General features: G+C 43.9%; 1 protein-coding gene across 2 annotated transcripts in view; it reads left to right on the forward strand.

The window, feature by feature from the left end:
• Window positions 1-21,316, forward strand: part of LOC144606539 (rab effector Noc2-like) — a 143,105-nt gene that overhangs the window by 86,730 nt on the left and 35,059 nt on the right. For both annotated transcript variants that reach the window (XM_078422792.1, XM_078422793.1), the window contains exon 6: window positions 8,672-8,843. In XM_078422792.1, coding sequence (XP_078278918.1) covers window positions 8,672-8,843 — 172 coding nt within the window. The remainder of the gene's footprint in view (window positions 1-8,671; window positions 8,844-21,316) is intronic.

Below are 21,316 nucleotides of genomic sequence, written 5' to 3' on the forward strand. Positions count from 1 at the left end.
ATCATGATATCAACTTTAGATAGTTCCTCTGTCCCTCTCTTCCCCTCCCCCTTCCCAGTTCTCCCTCTAACTTCCTGTCTCCACCTATATCCTTCCTTTGTCCCGCCCCCCTGACATCAGTCTGAAGAAGGGTCTCGACCCGAAACGTCACCCATTCCTTCTCTCCTGAGATGCTGCCTGACCTGCTGAGTTACTCCAGCATTTTGTGAAGTAGCATATCATGATATCAATTTCTTCATGACCACTTCTCCTCGGTTCACATGCACAATGGAGTTTCCTGCCCTGAACTGGAAGGAATTAAAAATAAATCTTATTGGAGATGTACTTGTCATTTTGCTGTGTGAAAATCTGAAAATGACTGCAGGCATTTTGGTCAGGATCTACATTGGCATACCAATGTACTTTCTTTACCACTCGATCTACATGTGTTGGACTTTCAGTGAGTTAGGGACTTGGATCCCAACTCCATAATTACAGATCCCTCTGTACACCAATTCTGTTAAGTGTCATACCATTCATTGTACATTTCCCCCTTAAATTTGACCTCCCAAAGTGCATCACTTGCTCGGATTAAACGCCATCTGGCATTTCTTTGCCCATTTCAATCCTGAAATGTAGAATCCTGACTACGGGTGCTGTCTGTACAGAGTTTGTACGTTCTATCATGTGCTTAGTCTAGTTTAGTGTTACAGCGTGGAAGCAGGCCCTTCGGCCCACCGAGTCCGCACCGACCAGCGATCCCCGCACATTAACATTACCATACACGCACACTAGGAACAATGTTACATTTATGCCAAGCCAATAAACTTACAAACCTGTAAGTCTTTGGAGAGTGGGAGGAAACTGAAGATCTCTGAGAAAACCCATGCAGGTCACAGGGAGAACGTACAAACTGTACAGACAGCACCCGTAGTCAGGGTCAAACCCGGGTCTCTGGCGCTGCAAAGCAGTAGATCTACCGCCGCGCCACCGTGACGTCCCTGCGCTGTTCAACATATTCTCTATTTTAAGAGCTGAATGCAGAATAATGTGTTTTTCTGATTTACACATATTAGTTTGCACCGAATCCCTGGTACATTGTACCCCGATGTGTAATTTAGCTAATTCAAAGTATACCCAAGAAATTGAAACGAGCAATTAACTGCTGTTTTAAATTGGTGTAAGCATTTATGTTATTGAGATCTGTTGAAACAGGAAGGGAATTTTCTGACTTCAGAAATTCAAACCTGCGTGATTTTCAGCAGCAGATTCCAACGGAAAGGGTCATTGCTGAGTTGGAAAATTCCTGCTCAATTTTGCTCAGTGGGTATCATTTGCACCTGTGTGAATGAGTGAATTGTAACTTCCACCCCAGTACCAGGATTTGAACATATAATTTAAGCTGACATTTCACTGCATTAGTGAAGGAGTGTTACATTACCAGCGCTGAAGTCTTTCCGATGAGACATTACATTCATGTCCCGTCTGTTTGACCTGATGTGTTGTAAAAGGATCTTTGCCATTAATCTGAGACGAATTTACTAAATAATCTCGCATGTACACAAATTCTTGATTTTCAGGCTCGGCTCTGAGCAACTGCTGAATGCTTGCCAACAGCAGTGAATCCTTTTGATAAGAAGAAGTGTTGGTTGTCAAGTACTCTGAGATACATTGGAGAGACAAGGTGTAAATTAATAACGGTTCATTTGTTTACGTTGGTGAGTTCACCAATGTATTCAGTCAACAGCAAAATTATTTTTAAGATGCGACATTGTTATCAGATATTTTTGTCAGTTGACTTGCATTATGAAGACAGTATAAGAAAATAACTGCAGATGCTGGTACAAATCGAAAGTATTTATTCACAAAATGCTGGAGTAACTCAGCAGGTCAGGCAGCATCTCGGGAGAGAAGGAATGGGTGACGTTTCGGGTCGAGACCCTTCTTCAGACTGATGTCAGGGGGGCGGGACAAAGGAAGGATATAGGTGTAGACAGGAAGATAGAGGGAGATCTGGGAAGGAGGAGGGGAGGGGAAGAGAGGGACAGAGGAACTATCTAAAGTTGGAGAAGTCGATGTTCATACCACTGGGCTGCAAACTGCCCAGGCGAAATATGAGGTGCTATTCCTCCAATTTCCGGTGGGCCTCACTATGGCACTGGAGGAGGCCCATGACAGAAAGGTCAGACTGGGAATAGGAGGGGGAGTTGAAGTGCTCGGCCACCGGGAGATCAGTTTGGTCAATGCGGACCGAGTGCAGTAATGCCACATGCATCAGGCCAAACGGGTGCTTACCGAGTCCCGCTCCGACCAGCGATCACCCCGTACACTAGCACTATCCTACGCACTGGGGACAATGTACATCTTTGGAGTGTGGGAGGAAACCAGAGCATTCGAGGAAAACCCACATGGTTCACAGGGAGAACGTACAAACTCCGCACAGACAGCATCTGTAGTCAGAATCGAACCCAGGTCTCTTGACGCTGAAAGGTAGCAACTATACCGCTGTGCCACTGAGCAACCCCACCAGTGCTGCACCTTGGTTTAATTATTTGAATGATTTGGTCATACTTAAGCCATTTTCATGGAAAAGAGTATTTACTTTAACAAGTGGTCGCATTTTATTTTCTAGCAGTTTAGCTTGTTGTGGGAAGTGTAGAAGGAGGGCGGAACTGTGGCGCAGCAGGTAGAGCTGCTGCCTCACAGCGCCAGAGACCCAGGTTTAATCCTGACATTTGATGCTGTCTGTGTGGAGTATGCATGTTCTTCCAGTGACCATGTGGGTTTTCTCCTAGTGCTTCGTTTTCCTCCCACATCCCAAAAGCCCTGCAGGTTTGTAGGTGAATTAGCCTCTGCTAAAATGCTTCTGATGTGTTGGGAGTGGTTGGGTTAGTGGAATAACCTGGAACTAATGTGAATGGTCGATCGATGGTTTGCGTGGGCTCGGTGCGCCAAAGGTCTTGTTTCTGTGCTGAGTCCATGTGCTGAATTAAACAAAACATATTGTGATCTTGAACTTGGAGCCTGAAGCCAAGTTGTTTTCATTGACATGTGAGGATCAGCACAATTCAGGATCCCAATATTTTGGAATACAATTTTAACAGCAAATGTGTCTTCAATTTATTTCATATTGTACAGGGTTCTTTTCCCTGACACTTTCTGAAAGGAACAGACATGTAGGCATAAAATCAGCTCTCTGGGATGGATTTCTGCTTGGCTGAAAATTAAGCTCATGTAATTTATCTTTCATAATTAAAAGTATAAAAGGAATTCCTCTGAGTAATGAAACATCTCAAATATTCTGCCACATATGCAATTTTATCCAGATTTTGTTGATCTTAGTCAAGTCAATTTTATTTTGTATAGCACATTTAAAAACAACCCACGTTGACCAAAGTGCTGTACATCAGTTCAGGCACTAAGAACGAACATACAATGGCACACAAACATAACAGCACATACATAAACAGTTCACAGCGCCCCCTCAGAGGGCCTCAAACGCTAGGGAGTAGAAATAGGTTTTGACATGTTAATATGGAACCACTTGGTGGCAGTAGTGGTATTAGATTTCCTGGTTTATAAATATGGTTGAGTTGTTTTATTGAAATCAGATTGATCACCTTGTTTAATATATATATATTTTTTTGCTGCATGTTTTATGATGTACAGTTTATAAAGCAAAATAGCCATGTGTATAGTATCAAGGTGATTCTTGGATTAGCAGATAAAATTATATACAAACATTCTTCATCCATAATTAGGCATGAAGTGTTAAGGATAATATGATCATGGTGTTGTTAATTTGTTACAACAATTGCTATTCCCCATATGGTGAGAAAACGAGAAGATTGTTTTATACAGAAATAAATAAAGTAAAATTGAATTAAGTAGAGCTACTGTTTGAATGTGTGAAAGACAGATGACTTCCTATTTATTGCTATCAGAGTTGCTGACCTGATGAATTAATTGGAAATCTTTCTGCACTGGAGTACAATTCTGGGGAATTAAACATATCCAACTCAATCCTTGACCCAATTCCTTTGTTATCACCCAACGTACATCAAGATCACATTTTTGTCCTTTCCTTGTTCCCCGTGAAGCCACGTCTTCATCTTGACGTTTCTGCTCTGCCATTCTGGCTTTAAACATCCAATGCTGCATTCTCAGATGAATGTTCACTCTCCTCACAGTGCCTCCACATATTCTGCAGCCTTCCCTGAAAGATTTACCAATTGTTGACGCAGTTTATTACCCCACCTGTGTTGGGATGAACTTCTGGTGGAGTAAGTATCAAGATCACTTCAAGAGCTGAATCCCATGTTGCTGATCTTTCATTGGTACAGTCATAGAGTGATACAGCGTGGAAACAGGCCCTTCGGTCCAACTTACCCACAGCGGCCTAAATGTCCCAGCTACACTAGTCCCACCTTCCCGCGTTTGGCCCATATCCTTCCAAACCTGTCCTATATCAATAGTCAATAGTCAATTTATTTGTCACATACACATAAATGTGCAGTGAAATGAAAAATTACCCGCAGTTCAACAATAAGACCAATAAGAAAAATCAATAAAAATGCAATAACACATACAATCATAAACCAACACCAGACAAAAGAAACATCCATCACAGTGAGTCTCCTCCAGTCACCTCCTCACTGTGATGGAAGGCCAGAATGTCATTTTCTCTTCCCTGCCGTCTTCTCCCGCGGTCAAGCTGTTGGAGTTGCCACGTCGGGGCGGTCGGGTCTCCCGACATTGAAGCCCCCGCCGGGCGGAGAAAATCCTGCGGCCTATTTCAGGCCGCGCCGGACGGTGAAAGGTCCGCGGCGGGCCGACCCAATTCGGGGCGGGCGAAGACGCTGCCGCTGCCGGAGCTATCCATGTACTTGTCTAACTCTTTCTTAAATGTTGGGATAGTCCCTGTCTCATCTACCTGCTCTGGCAGCTTGTTCCATACACCCACCACCCTTTATGTGAAAAGGTTACCCCCTCAGATTCCTATTAAATCTTTTAAGTGTGGGAGGAATCCGGAGCACCCGGAGAATACCCACGCAGGTCATGGGGGAAGAACGTACAAACTCCGTGGAGACAACACCCATAGTCAGGATCGAACCCGGGTCTCTGGCGCTGTACCGCTGTGCCACCCTATTTGCAGGATGATGCCAACGAGCTATGATTGCACTGCCACATCCCAAACCGCAGTACTGAATCATTGACTTGGAAGCGTTTGTTTGAATGTTTGATATAAAATGTGCAATGACATATGGTAAAATCACTTTCAGGCATAGTTTATACAGTTTGACTCTGATAAATGCAGGAAAATGTGAACTCGCTTATATCAACGCACTCATCAATAATTACCTTTGGCTTTATTGGATTTGCAAACAGGTTGTTAGTTTGAAGTGTCATCACTGTTGTTATCCAAGAGAAATATAGCAGCTAATTTATTCATTGCAAGTTCCAACCATACTGTATGGAGAATAGATATGAGTGACAGATTGGCTTTGCTTCAAGTTGTCTTTCCAAGGCATTCAGACTCCTCACCACTAGGCAACAAGGGTTTAGCTGTCATCTGCAGAGTGAAGATGTTCCACCAGAGTGTTTGGCCAGAATTTAAATGATTTTTGTCGAGCTTAAGCCTCCGTGGGGTGTTTTTTTGTCAATCCAAGAGAATCCGTCTGTTGGCCTTGGCTATAACGCAGAGATGGGTGGTGAGGTTGACTGCGTTTGACTTTGTGATGGTTTACTAGAGAGAGTGTCATCTCAAGTCAACCGTGAGTTTATGCACTTACAAGTAATGGCAACAAAACCTGTGAGCTGTATCACTGTGGGCTTGCATGGGCACTGTAAGTACTGTAAACGCAGCCGAATAGCTAACTATCATTATGAAATGTGACCCCACCCTCATGGATATGCGGGAATATTCAGCATGGATTGAGAGCAGAAGACTTCCTAAAAATTACTCTCACCTTATTGCACAGAAAATGTCTGAATCAAGTATCCAGAATGATGTAGAGTTCTTTGGGGATCCATAGTAGCTTAGAGTTTAGAAATACAGCGTGAAAAAAGTGCTTCGGACAGCCGAGTCCATGCCGACCAGTGATGACCCACGCACTGGTTCTATCTTAGACACCAGGGGGAAGTTTACAGGAACCAATTAGCCTGCAAACCTGCACGTCTTTGGAATGTGCCAGGAAACCGGGGAACACTAGGAGAAAACCCATGCGGTCACATGGATAACGTACAAACTCTGTGCAGACAGAACCCATGGCCAGGATTGAACCCAGGTCTCTGGCGCTGCATCTTAGCAACTCTACCTCTGTGCCACTGTGCTGCCTGAAGCTGTCCCACAACAAGGAAGATCAGTCACACCTGAAGCCGAACACCCATACACTAGTTCTATCCGACCCCCCGAAGGATAATTTACAGAAGCAAATTAACCTCCAAACCTGTACGTCTTTGGAATGTGGGAGGAAACATGATCACCCGGAGATAACCCATGTAGTTACAGAGAGAACGTACAAACTACGTACAGCCAGCACCCAGAGTCAGGATCGAACCTGGGTTTCTGGCGCTGTAAAGCAGCAACTCTACCACTGCGCCACTGTGCCACCCTTGTTTTAGATTTAGATTTAGAGATACAGCGTGGAAACAGGCCCACCGGGTCCACGCCGCCCAGCGATCCCCGCACATTAACACTATCCTACACACACTAGGGACAATTTTTTTTAAACATTTGCCCAGCCAATTAACCTACATACCTGTACGTCTTTGGAGTGTGGGAGGAAACCGAAGATCTCGGAGAAAACCCACGCAGGTCACGGGGAGAACATACAAACTCCATACAGACGGCGCCCGTAGTCAGGGTCGAACCTGAGTCTCCGGCGCTGCATTCGCTGTAAGGCAGCAACTCTACCGCTGCGCCACCGTGCCGCCAGGTCTTGTTGCTGGGTCTAAATCCTGATGCCCACTACCTGCAATACCATAGAGATATTTCACCAGAAGGACAGCAGGGGTTCAAGAAGGTGGCTCACCACTCACCTTCTCCCTGTAACCTTTGATGCCCTTACTAATCGAGAAGCGGACTCGATGGGCTGAATAGCCTAATTCTGCTCCTGTGTCACATGGTCTTGTGGTGACCGCCACCTTGTCAAGGGCAACGTATAGTGGCCTTGACTTAATGGAAAGGAATCTGCAACGACTTGCACCTGGTGATATTTAATATAACTTGTAGTATAAGACAATAACTGCAGATGCTGGTACAAATCGAAGGTATTTATTCACAAAATGCTGGAGTAACTCAGCAGTTCAGGCAGCATCTCAGGAGAGAAGGAATGGGTGACGTTTCTGGTCGAGACCCTTCTTCAGACTGAAGAAGGGTCTCGACCCGAAACGTCACCCATTCCTTCTCTCCTGAGATGCTGCCTGACCTGCTGAGTTACTCCAGCATTTTGTGAATTTAATATAATTTGAATTTTTTACTTCAAAATAAACTTTGCTCCTGAAAATATATACCGGTAACACAATACAATCAGTTCATTTCTTTCTTTGCATTGTCATCAAAATCAATATATTCATCGTGTCATCAAATCAGTGCCTTCCACTTGCTCACCCCCCTTGCTACTCGTGTTGTTTTTGAACAATATACTCGTCAAACGTTTCCGAGGTTGTTACAGGGGGACCCAAATCCTTTGTGTTGGCTGCATCAAACTTTGGTGCATTCCTTACTTAGTATGTGCTTGTGCAGCCTGGAATGTGTGCCAGTCGGCAGTGTTCACTCACAGGCATTTAATTGCGCTGGAGAACTAATACCCGTTATCGAAACGTATAAGATTATTAAGGGGTTGGACACGTTAGAGGCAGGAAACATGTTCCAAATGTTGGGGGAGTCCAGAACCAGGGGCCACGGTTTAAGAATAAGGGGTAGGCCATTTGGAACGGAGATGAAGAAAAACTTTTTCAGTCAGAGAGTTGTGAATCTGTGGAATTCTCTGCCTCAGAAGGCAGTGGAGGCCAATTCTCTGAAGGCATTCAAGAGGGAACTAGATAGAGCTCTTAAGGATAGTGGAGTCAGAGGGTATGGGGAGAAGGCAGGAACGGTGTACTGATTGGGAATGATGAGCCATGATCACATTGAATGGCGGTGCTGGCTCGAAGGGCCGAGTGGCCTACTCCTGCACCCATTGTCTATTGACCTTGGATGAGTTATTCCCAGCGAGTGAATGAACCGTGGGATGTGTGAACTTGTCCCAGAGTCCTCGCTGTCATCGATCAGCCGCCTGGGTAGGTAGTTGAGGCGGGTACAATCACAGCATAGACACATTGAGATGGGTACATGGATACAACTGTATTTTAAATGTTGTAGTTATACCACTTCCTCTGGATACTCGTTCCCCATGTGCACCATCTTCTGCGTGGAAAAAGTTGTTCCTCTGGTCTATTCTAAATCTTTCCCGTCCCACCTACTTTTAGACTTGTCTACCCTGGGAACAATTTCCTCAATTAAAGGTGGACTTGCACATTTTACAGATTCATGGAAGCATTGTATGACAATGCTTAATTAAAAATGTTTAATATGACCAATTTCATGAAAATCCCTTTACACGTTTCACAAGTATTTGCAATTATATTATGTTTAACAATAGAACTTAGGCACAGAGCTAATTTTTTTAATTTTAATCATGTTTTACAGATTTGGAAGAGATCTGGCGCTTGGTTTTACAAAGGATTGCCAAAATACATCCTACCATCCAAAGGCTCTGCTAGAACCAGTGAGCTACATTTACAGCCCCTTCGATTAGAAACCTTGCAGCCTGGGAGAAGTGTTATTGTCAACCATTCGTACAACTGGGCAAGAGGAAGAGGTTAGTTATTTTGGTGTTCACAAGTTCTAAGAGTAGAATTAGGCCATTCGGCCCATTGAGTCTGTGCCGCCATTCAATCATGGCCGATCTCTGCCTCATCTCATTTTCCTGCCTTCTCCCCATAACCCTTGACACCCGTTCTAATCAAGAATTTGTCTATCTCTGCCTTAACAATATCCACTGACTGGCCTCCACAGCCCTCTTTGGCAATGAGTTCTGCAGATTAACTATCCTCTGCTAAAGAAGTTCCTCCTCACCTCCTTTCTAAAAGAGCGCCCTTTAATTCTGAGGCCGTGACCTCTGGTCCTAGACTCTCCCACCAGTGGAAACACCCTATCCACATCCACTCTATGCCTTTCATTATTCTGTAAGTTTCACGTGGTCCCTCCTCAATCTTCTAAACTCCAGCGAGTACAGGCCCAGTGCTGTCAAACGCTCATCATATGCTAACCCACTCCTTTCTGGAATCATTCTTGTAAACCACCTCTGGGTTGTTTTCACCTTACTGCAGGCAGGTTGGTGTCAATTGAAAAATATCCGTGACCGTCTTTTGTTTCAACCTGTTCCAGTGTCTGAGAACATTAACTTTGAACATGCAGGCATCGATTTTTCCTACCCTATCACTCTTTAATATTGGCCACCCAGAAACAAGTTATCTTTTCAGCCTAGAATTAAGACCATAATTTATCCTCTAGTAAACCCGAAGTGATTAGTTGTCACGTCACAGGTTTCAATAATCTCCTATCTCTTTTGATGTATAGTTCCATCTTTTATGTGATATCCTTTATCTCATCAACTGGGCAACAGTGGACAATCTTCGAATCGTAATTACATTTACAGAAATGGTTAGCTTTCTCCCCCTATGAAATCTGCCGTCATCTTATTATTCTCATGATCTACTAGTCTTTGATTCCACTGTGTAACCCCTTGCCCCCTGATGCAGATATCTTACTCATTCCTGATCTCCCGGTGGCTGAGCACATCAACTCCCCCTCCCCCTCCCGCTCCCAGTCTGACCTTTCTGTCATGGGCCTCCTCCAGTGCCATAGTGAGGCCCACCGGAAATTGGAGGAACAGCACCTCATATTTCGTCTGGGCAGCTTGCAGCCCGGCGGTATGAACATTGACTTCTCCAACTTTAGATAGCTCCTCTGTCCCTCTCTTCCCCTCCCCCTTCTCAGTTCTCTCTCTATCTTCCTGTCTCCACCTATATCCTTCCTTTGTCCCGCCCCCCTGACATCAGTCTGAAGAAGGGTCTCGACCCGAAACGTCACCCATTCCTTCTCTCCTGAGATGCTGCCTGACCTGCTGAGTTACTCCAGCATTTTGTGAAATAAATACCAGCTCTTGTTAAAGCAATCAATAATGATGATGAACATTACGTTTTTTGTGGGATCATCTTGACTTCAATCAGTGGTGAGCTCCCACGCCATTGATTTCCCAGTAATAGTATGGGGGAGAATGTAAAGAGTTGCTTGCTCCCCCTGAGTTTTAGTTTTAGAGATACAGCGCAGAAACAGGCCCTTCGGCCCACTGAGTCCACACCAACCAACGTTCACCCATGCACTTGTTCTATCCGACACACTAGGTGCAATTTACAGAAACTAATTAACCTACAAACCCGCACGGCTTTGGTGTGTGGGATGAAACCGGAGCACCTGGAGGAAACCCACATGGTCACGGGGAGAATGTACAACCTCCGTACAGACACCGTACAGTCAGGATCAAACCCAGGTTTCTGGCACTGTAAGGCAGCAACTCCACCGCTGCGCCACCGTGCCGCCCCATATATATATATATACACTTCTATACTTAAAGACTCCTGGAGAACTAGGCAAAATGCACGCCTTTTCCCTCTCCCCTGACTCTCTGTCTGAAGAAGAGTCTCGTCCCGAAACATCACCTATTCTTTTTCTCCAGAGATGCTGCCTGACCCTCTGATTTACTCCAGCATTTTGTGTGTATCTTCAGTGTAAACCAGCATCTGCAGTTCCTTCTTACCAATATTATGGATGTAGGAGCCAGTTATGTTTAGGCTAGCTACTGTTGGCATATTATATTATTTTGTCTAGATATATCTTGCCGTATTATTTTGGACACTTGGGGGCGGTCGTTTGATGCACAGGGTGGTGTGTGTAAATGGGCATAAGGGACATGGAGTGCCAGACACAGGGAGGGAGGGTATACAGTTCTCACCAGACCTGGATAGACCAGCGACTGGACAGACCTGAGACCAGATCAGGGACAGAGCAGCCGGCTATGACTTGTATGCAAAATAAGTAAAGCCTGGTATGTTCACCTCCTTGTTTGTACAACTACTTCAATAAACAACTAATTAACCTGGAAATAACGACTGGAAGATCTGTTCTGTTGGGTCTGCGTAAGATCACTCCTACTCCCTGTGTCGTAATGGCAATTGGGAAATAAGTCATTGGAAAAGTCGGAAAGTTGCCATTACAATCGATGTTGGGTTAAGAAGGATTTGGGCTTTCTGAAGCTGTGTGGCCACAGGGACACATGGTAAACAAGCAGTCAGGTGAGGGGTGAAACCATTCATTTGAATGAACTGTCCGAATAGGGACCTTGTGTGATTGGTTATTACGTTTGAGAGTATTCCTGTGACCCTCTGTAGTATCTAACTAAAGTGAAGTTGCTTTATACAGTGCCCTCCATAATGTTTGGGACAAAGACCCATCATTTATTTATTTGCCTCTGTACTCCACAATTTGAGATTTGTAATAGAAAAAAATCACATGTGGTTAAAGTGCACATTGTCAGATTTTAATAAAGGCCATTTTTAAACATTTTGGTTTCACCATGTAGAAATTACAGCAGTGTTTATACATAGTCCCCCCATTTCAGGGCACCATAATGTTTGGGACACAGCAATGTCATGTAAATGAAAGTAGTCATGTTTAGTAATTTGTTGCATATCCTTTGCATGCAATGACTGCTTGAAGTCTGTGATTCATGGACATTACCAGTTGCTGGGTGTCTTCTCTGGTGATGCTCTGCCAGGCCTGTATTGCAGCCATCTTTAGCTTATGGTTGTTTTGGGGGCTAGTCCCCTTCAGTTTTCTCTTCAGCATATAAAAGGCATGCTCAATTGGGTTCAGATCAGGTGATTGACTTGGCCACTCAAGAATTTACAATTTTTTAGCTTTGAAAAACTCCTTTGTTGCTTTAGCAGTATGTTTGGGATCATTGTCTTGCTGTAGAATGAACCGCCAGCCAAAGAGTTTTGAGGTATTTGTTTGAACTTGAGCAAATAGGATGTGTCTATGCACTTTAGAATTCATTATGCTACTACCATCAGCAGTTGTATCATCAATGAAGATAAGTGAGCTAGTACCTACAGCAGCCATACATGCCCAGGCCATAACACCCCCACCACCATGTTTCACAGATGAGGTGGTATGCTTTGGATCTTGGGCAGTTCCTTCTCTCCTCCATACTTTGCTCTTACCATCACTCTGAAAAAAGTTAATCTTCGTCTCATCTGTCCACAAGACCTTTTTTTCCAGAACTGTGGTTGCTCTTTTAAGTACTTCCTGGCAAACTGTAACCTGGCCATCCTATTTTTACAGCTAACCAGTGGTTTGCATCTTGCCTCTGTATTTCTGTTCATGAAGTCTTCTGCAGACAGTGGTCATTGACAAATCCACACCTGACTCCTGAAGAGTGTTTCTGATCTGTTGGACAGGTGTTTGGGGATTTTTCTTTATTGTAGAGAGAATTCTTCTGTCATCAGCTGTGCATGTCTTCCTTGGCCTGCCAGTCCCTTTGTGATTAGTAAGCTCACCAGTGCTCTCTTTCTTCTTAATGATGTTCCAAACAGTTGATTTTGGTAAGCCTAAGGTTTGGCTGATGTCTCTAACAGTTTTATTCTTGTTTCTCAGTCTCATAATGGCTTCTTTGACTGCATTGGCACAACTTTGGTCCTCATGTTGATAAACAGCAAAGTTTCCAAAGGTGATAGAAAAACTGGAGGAAAGACTAGGTGCTGAGAACTCTCTTATACCTGCATTAAGGAGGCATTTAACACACCTGAGAATGCACAAACAGCTGTGAAGCCATGAGTCTCAGACATTATAGTGCCCTGCAATGGGGGGGGGGGGGGGGGGGGACGGGGGACTATGTATAAACACAGCTGTAATTTCTACATGGTGAAACCAAAATGTATAAAAACACTAATAAAATCTGACAATGTGCACTTTAACCACATGTGTTTTTTTTTCTATTGTAAATTTCAAATTGTGGAGTACAGAGGCAAATAAATAAATGATGGGTCTTTGTCCCATACATTATGGAGGGCACTGTAAGTGTGAAATACATGGTTGAGAGGCCGGTGGAGGGAGATGCATCCACTCTTGGTGCAATGAAACAGGTGATTTATGTTGTTGTACTGCCTCTGTGTGTTGTAATGACTTAAAATGATAGTTTTCATTTCATGCCAGTGACTATTCTCAGTCAAGTAATAATGTGATAAAATACCTCTGTGTGCACTAGATGTTCAAATTAAAGGCAGATTGAGAGCCGAGTTTCTATTTCTGGAGTACATTACGTGGCGCATGGATAGAATTGCTGCCTTACAGCGGCAGAGAACCTGATTTGAGCTTGACTATGGGAGCTGTCTGTGTGGAGTTTATACGCTCTCCCTATGACCACGTGGGTTTTCTCCAGGAGCTCTGTTTTTAGACAATAGACAATAGGTGCAGGAGTAGGTTATTCGGCCCTTTGAGCCAGCACCACCATTCAATGTGATCATGGCTGATCATTCTCAATCATTACCCCGTTCCTGCCTTCTCCCCATACCCCCTGACTAATAGACAATAGACAATAGGATTCCCACATTCCAAAAAGGTGCAGATTTACAGGTGAATTTGCATCTGTAAATTGTCCCTAGTGTCTGGATAGAACTAGTGTACGAGTGATCGCTGATCGGTGCGGACTTGGTGGGCCTTCGGGCCTGTGTTCACGCTGTATCACTACACTATACTATATACCGCACTGTACCACACTCATCTAAACTAGTTCTAAATCAGCCAGGGTTGTTGTTTGGTTCGTAGCCCTTGGATTTCTTGGACCTGCTCTTTTACCTTAAATACAACTGCACTCGTAAATTCAGGAACAGATGGGGGGTGGAGATAAGTGTAAGGAACAAATGGCAGGAGGTAAGAAGGAGGTGCGAGTGACATTTAACGAGATTGTGACTAGTGAAGGCAAGTATTGCAATGAGCAGCATGTCTGACCCCCTGTTTTGTGAAAGGTCCCAGCACTGAATGCGAGGAAATCAGCAATTCCTGATTTAACTGAGGTGATGCGTTAGACACACAACCTTTCTGGCAGCCCAGATTTACAACTGACAAAGATGGTGCATTTGAATTTATGCGTAACTATCTACTACAATTGTCCTTTAATTATTGATTGTCCCACAAGTGGAAACACTGTTTCTTACATTTCTTCTCTCCTGCCCACCCATAGTTTGTGAAAGTATACATTAAGTTATCTTTGCACTTTTAATACTTTAGTTTAGAGATACAGCGTGGAAGCGGGCCCACCGAGTCCGCACCGACCAGCGATCCCCGCAAGCTGACACTACCCTACTAAACACTAGGGGCAATTTACATTATACACCAATCCAATTAACCTACAAACCTGCACGTCTTTGGAGTGTGGGAGGAAACCGAAGATCTCGGGGAAAACCCACGCAGGTCACGGGGAGAACGTACAAACTCCGTACAGACAAGCGCCCGTGGTTGGGATCGAACCCGGGTCTCTGGCGCTGTAAGGCACCAACTCTACCGCTACGGTACCATGCCACTGAATCTGTTAGAGACTGTTGGTTGAAGCTTGTGGAGGATAAATTGTTGCAATGGTTTTTTAGATTATTTCCACTGTTGAGCGTGGGGCTTAGTGAAGATGTAAGGACTTCATACTTCAACATGCTGTGTTAATATTGTTTGGTTATCAAAGAGATTTTAAATGATCCGTTGCAAATTAAGCACAACTTAAATGTATTAAGATTCTATAGTTGTTGTTTAATTACCTTGAAGGACAAACATATTAATCTACTTGTTGTAAAATATAACAAGATGAACAGTTTTGGTTGGTAGAATAACTTGAGAAGCTGCAACATATTTGTATTTCTTCCAAATGATGGAATATGATCATGTTATTTGCTGTGTCAGTGAACTCAATTATTTTAAACTATATTTCACAAAATCAAACACTGTGCCAGTAATATATTTCAGAGAGATGTTAGAAAGATGTTTGTATAACTTATTTTAATCATGATGCAAAAATACATTTAATTGTGAGCCCTTTCTCACTACTTTTGTAGGTTTCAATTACCTAAAATGTCCTGTAGAAAATTCATTTCAGTTCATTTCAGTTCAGTCTATTGTCACATGTAGTGAGGTACAGTGAAAAGCTTTTGTTGTGTGCTAACCAGTCAGTGGAAAGGCGATACATGATTACAGTCGAGCCGTTTACAGTGTGTAGATAACGTTTAGTGCAAGGCAAAGCCAGTAAAGTCCGAAGATAGGCACAAAAAGCTGGAGTAACTCAGCGGGACAGGCAGCATCTCTGGAGAGAAGGAATGGGTGACATTTCGGGTCGAGACACTTCTTCAGACCCGATCCAGGATAGTCCAAGGGTCACCAATGAGTCGATAGAAGTTCAGAGGATTGAATGAAATGCTTACTTTGAGCCCCAGCCAATGTTACTCTCCACTGACTTCAACAATGTAATACGATTCAAATCCTCCCACCATGGATAGTCTACAAGGTATTTTTTATTTGGATGTGTCCAAAGACTAGTACGTATTTTTAACTCCACCTGATTTATAAAATATTGGAAATTACAACAGTTTCATGAACGTGCACTTTCAGGATTAGGATTTGTTTACGACTTTTGTTTTAGGTTTCTTTCCACCTAATGAAAAGATAAAGCAGGATGCTTTAGAGTTTGACACAAAAAGCTGGAGTAACTCAGCGGGTCAGGCAGCATCTCTGGAGAACAGGAATAGGTGACACTTCGGGTCGAGACCCTTCTTCAGTCTCGACCCCAAATGTCACCTATTCCCTTTCCCCAGAGACACTGTCTGACCCACTGAGTTACTCCAGCTTTTTGTGTCTATCTTTGGGTTAAACCAGCATCTTTAGTTCCTTCCTACACATTTTGTATGCTTTATTTGGTTTAGTTTAGCATTACAGCGTGGAAACAGGTGCTTCGGCCCACCGGGTCCGCGCCGACCAGCAATCCCCGCACATTAACACTATCCTACACACACTAGGGACAATTTTTTCCCCCATTTACCAAGCCAATTAACCTACAAACCTGTACGTCTTTGGAGTGTGGGAGGAAACCGAAGGTCTCGGAGAAAACCCACGCAGGTCACGGGGAGAACGTATAAATTCCGTACAGACAGCACCCGTAGTCAGGATCGAACCCGGGTCTCTGGCGCTGCAAGTGCTGTAAGGCAGCAGCTCTACCGCTGCGCCACCGTGCTTTAAAGTTTGATTTGTTATGGTACGGTTTAGCTGACATTGCGGTTTAGTTGTTTGCTGAGATGGCAGGGGTGCGTAGCTTCATGCCTCTTGATGTTCAATAAATCAGTGGCTTGGCAGCTTTGAGATAAGGGACCGTGGAGGTGCAGGATGAAAACAATTTCATCTGCTGTTTTGAAGGAAGCAGTTTCCTTCCGAGGCTGTTGTTCAAATTGACATTCCTCACGCTATATTTAATCATCAATGACAAGAGTTCATGACACACTATACAAATCAAAAGCTCTTCTAAAATGTCAGGGAGAGCTGAATGGTAAAATTGGTCAGAGTTGAATGGGAAAGAGAAATAGAGTGGTAACGCTTTTTCCCAGTAATGTCTCCTGTTGAAAGAGGTATTTTCTGGACTTGGTCACATTGCAAACTCTGCTAGCTGGGAGGATTTGAACTGTATTAGTGTTGATGTCAGTGATGAGTAGCATTAGCTCGGGCTCAAAGTTAGCATTTTATTCAATCCTCAGAATTTTCTGCAGGGCATTTTAGGTCAACATTGCAAACAGTTTCAAACATTTATTTAAGAACTTTGAAAATATCTCGTGGATCTTTGCTGCAATTCCCAGGTTTCAGTGAAGGAAAGCCATTTTTGTTTCAAGCCATTTTTCTTTCTGAGAGTATTCTCAGCCATTCATTTCCAAATGTCATATGTTTAATCATCATCATCGGCGGTCACTCGAAGCGAGTATGACTGTCCTCTCCATAGAGGACGCCTGTGCGTGACTTTGTTTAACGTGGGGAGACTGGTGCACACACAGCCACCACGCGGTCCTTGACAGATCTGGGTCAGGATCCAGTGGCATGGAGTCCGGCGACCCTTTTCTGCTGCAGCCTTCATCCGCCTTCCCAGCCGTTGAGACGCTCCACTAAAGTCAGCCATCATCCTCCGCCTGTTCCACCATTGAGGTCTTGGTTGGATTGCTCTTTGTCAGGGACCTCCCCCTTGACCATAGGTGACCCTACTAGGAGCGTAGCTCCAGATGGCATCGCTCTCAGGATCTCAAGACCACACAAGCTTCTCCACCACGACAAGGTGACAATCCACAGAGAAGCATCCATACATATACCACAGTAGATACACCAAATTAATAATTTTGTTGGAGTAATACTTTAAGTAATGATTCTGAACTTTGTGCAATGTGAGCAAAAGTTATGTTATCTGTCTTTTGTAAGTGTTAGATTTTTGGTTACATTTTAATGCTTATGCTCAAAAATATGAAAATGCAAGTACGAAACATTCACTAAACATGGAATATCAGGCATGCGGACTTTGTTCACCACGACAAGGTGACAGTCCACGGAGAAGATATGTTTAATAAGGAGCCAGGATCTGCACGTATACTTTAAACGTAAGGCTCAAATCTAGCCTTACCTTTACACTCACTCTCCCAACGTATGGAGCTCAGAATCCCAGATGTATTTCTCTGCCCATCTCCCATGTTCTGAAGTAACACCCATAACTTCCATCCACCTGCATCGCTTCTTTCATAGGTTCAATAATCTTACAATTTATGGTACAGTTTCTTTCACTGCCTTGTTTGCAAAGATATATTCTTTTAGCATTTCTCTGCACTGTTGCATCTGCTCACTTATCTTCCACCGTGTGCCCTAATTTTCTATTATCAGCACACGTGGGAGATCATTTCTGTTGTGTTTGTGATCAAATTCTCACCATGGAAGGAAATCGAAGATCTTGGAGAAAACCCACGCAGGTCACGGGGAGAACGTACAGACAAGCACCCGTAGCAGGATCGAACCTGGATCTCTGGCGCTGTTAGGCAGTAACTCTACCGCTGCGCCACCGCGCCGCCCATAAGAGCTCATTAGACAGTGCCCAATACTTGTCGTCTTGTTGGGGTGCAAAGAATGACGTGGCAGAATGGAATGCATTGGAAAACCATCAGTAAATGAACCCCAAGCCACGCATTTGGGGAGAGGAACTGGGGTGGAACATGCGGTGGCTGTGCGTGGGAAAGAAAACTCAGGGAAGCTGAGAGTATGAGTTTTTGTTGGATTCATCCACTGGTTCTGGTTGAAAGTTGATGTTACAATGTTTAAGCTGAAAAAGAACCTGTCACCATTTGAGGCACATTGACATTTTGCTGTGCATGAAAGGTTTTGAAATTCCCTCACAGGAGTTACACTTTGTAACTGGCGATAACAGGAAAGGGAAGATAATGTGAAGAAGTACGTTTGACGGCACTGGGCCTGAACTTGCTGTAGTTTAGAAGAATGAGGGGGGGTCCTCATTGAAACGTACCGAATAGTGAAATGCTTGGTTAGTGTGAATGAGGAGAGAATGTTTCCACTAGTGGGAGAGTCTAGGACCAGAGGTCATGGCCTCAGAATTAAAGGACATTCCTTTACGAAATACATGAGAAAGAATTTCTTTAGTCACAGGGTGGTGAATCTGTGGAATACTTTGCTACCAAAGGCTGTGGAGGCCAAGTCAATGGATATTTTTAACGCAGAGATTGATAGATTCTTGATTAGTACGGGTGTCGGGGGTTATGGCGAGAAGGCAGGAGAATGGGGTTAGGAGGGAGAGATAGATCAGCCATGATTGAATGGCGGGGTAAACTTGATAAGCCGAATGGCCTAATTCTTCTCCTATCCCTTATGACCGTATGATTTAAATTACAAATACGCATTCTTTAGTTAGCCAGATATTTTGTACTGACTTTTCTTTACTCAGGCATTAATGAATAGTTTTGAATAAATTAAGATTGTAATCGTCAATCATCATTAATTGTAATTGTTTCAAAGTTATTTGAGTAATTGCTATTGATGGATGGTTATAGAGTCATACTACTGGGAAATAGGCTATCGTTGACCTATCCTGTGCATGCCAACCATGATGCCCTTCTAAGCTAGGCCCATTTACCTGCATTTGACCCATATCCTTCTAAACCTTTCCTATCCACATACCTGTCAAACTGTCTTTTAAATATTGTTATTGTAACTGCCTGAACCACTTCCTCTGGTAGCTACTTCCACATTCAATGCCCGACCGATGAAGGAACACAAGAACACAAGAAAATAGGAGCAGGAGTAGGCCAACTGGTCCCTCGAGCCCGCTCCGCCATTCAAAACGATCATGGCTGATCCTACCCCAACCCCCTTCCCACTATCGCCCTTCTTCCCACCCAAAAGAACCGTGTGAAGTTCTCTTCACCACACTGTCCATCTGCGACACCACTTTGGGGGAACTAAATACAGTTTTCTTAAGTCTCTGTGTTCTCCAACACTCCCCAGGGCCCTATATTTCACTGTGAAAATCCTGCCCTGGTTTGGTTTTTCCATAATGTAGCATCCTGCATTTATCTGAATTAAACTCCATTCACCATTCCCAGCACAGAGATGATATAAATTAGATGTTGGGCAGTCTTGGATTAAACATGCTATAACACTCTGTCTGCACATGAGTCTTATTTAGTACTGTTTACATGCAACCAACACAGTTTACAAAGTGGTTGGTGAAATTGATACTTGAAATAAAAGTCATAAGTAATAGGAGCAGAATTAGGCCACTCTGCCCATCAAGTCTACTCTGCCATTCAATCATGGCTGATCTATCTCTCCCTCCTAACCCCATTCTCCTGCCTTCTCCCCACAACCTCTGACACCCGTACTAATCAAGAATCTATCTATCTCTGCCTTAAAAAATATCCACTGACTTGGCCTCCACAGCCTTGTGTGGCAAAGAATTCCACAGATTCACCACCCTCTGACTAAAGAAATTCCTTCTCATCTCCGTCCTAAAGGAACGTCCTTTAATTCTGAGGCTATGATCTCTAGTCCTAGACTCTCTCACTAGTGGAAACATCCTCTCCACATCCACTCTATCCAAGCCTTGTTAGGAGCAGAATGCATCAGGACATTACGACTTTGCAGAATTTAACTTAAAAACAAAACTTGCGCAGGTCCACCGCAGGTGATGGCAGGATTCTACTCCATTGGTAATGTGACCAGTTCACAGATCGGAATTGCAGCCACGAACGGAGTTCTCTCACGGCAGAAAATGGCTGCATCTCTGTGGGAGTTGGTAAATCCGTCCCGCTGATCTCTCAAACGTCAAGATAGAATACTTTGTAACTTTGTCGGCGCCCTTTATGTGGTGACTCTTTGCATATCGTGGATACGCAAAACAAAGAACATCACTGTGACTTATCCATTTGACAATAGAGGGTCATTCATTCTTTCGTTCATATGTGCGGGCTTTAGACGATAGACAATAGGTGCAGGAGGAGGCCATTCGGCCCTTTGATCCAGCACCACCATTCAATGTGATCATGGCTGATCATTCTCAATCAGAACCCCATTCCTGCCTTCTCCCCATACCCCCTGACTCCGCTATCCTTAAGAGCTCTATCTAGCTCTCTCTTGAATGCATTCAGAGAATTGGCCTCCACTGTCTTCTGAGGCAGAGAATTCCACAGATTCACAACTCTCTGACTGAAATTTTTTTTCCTCATCTCCGTTCTAAATGGCCTACCCCTTAATCTTAAACTGTGGCCCCTGGTTCTGGACTCCCCCAACATTGGGAACATGTTTCCTGCCTCTAACATGTCCAACCCCTTAATAATCTTATGTTTCGATAAGATCCGCTCCCATCCTTCTAAATTCCAGTGTATACAAGCCTAGTCGCTCCAGTCTTTCAACATACGACAGTCCCGCCATTCTGGGAATTAACCTAGTAAACCTACGCTGCACGCCCTCAATAGCAAGAATATCCTTCCTCAAATGTGGAGACCAAAACTGCACACAGTACTCCAGGTGCGGTCTCACTAGGGCCCTGTACAACCCTGTTCAGAAGGACCTCTTTGCTCCTATACTCAACTCCTCTTGTTATGCATTTGTAAACCGGGGAAGGAGACCATTAACTATGCTGACTGAATGCACAATATTCCAGCT

Source organism: Rhinoraja longicauda, chromosome 26 (assembly GCF_053455715.1).
Source record: "Rhinoraja longicauda isolate Sanriku21f chromosome 26, sRhiLon1.1, whole genome shotgun sequence".
Taxonomy (NCBI): Eukaryota; Metazoa; Chordata; class Chondrichthyes; order Rajiformes; family Arhynchobatidae; genus Rhinoraja; species Rhinoraja longicauda.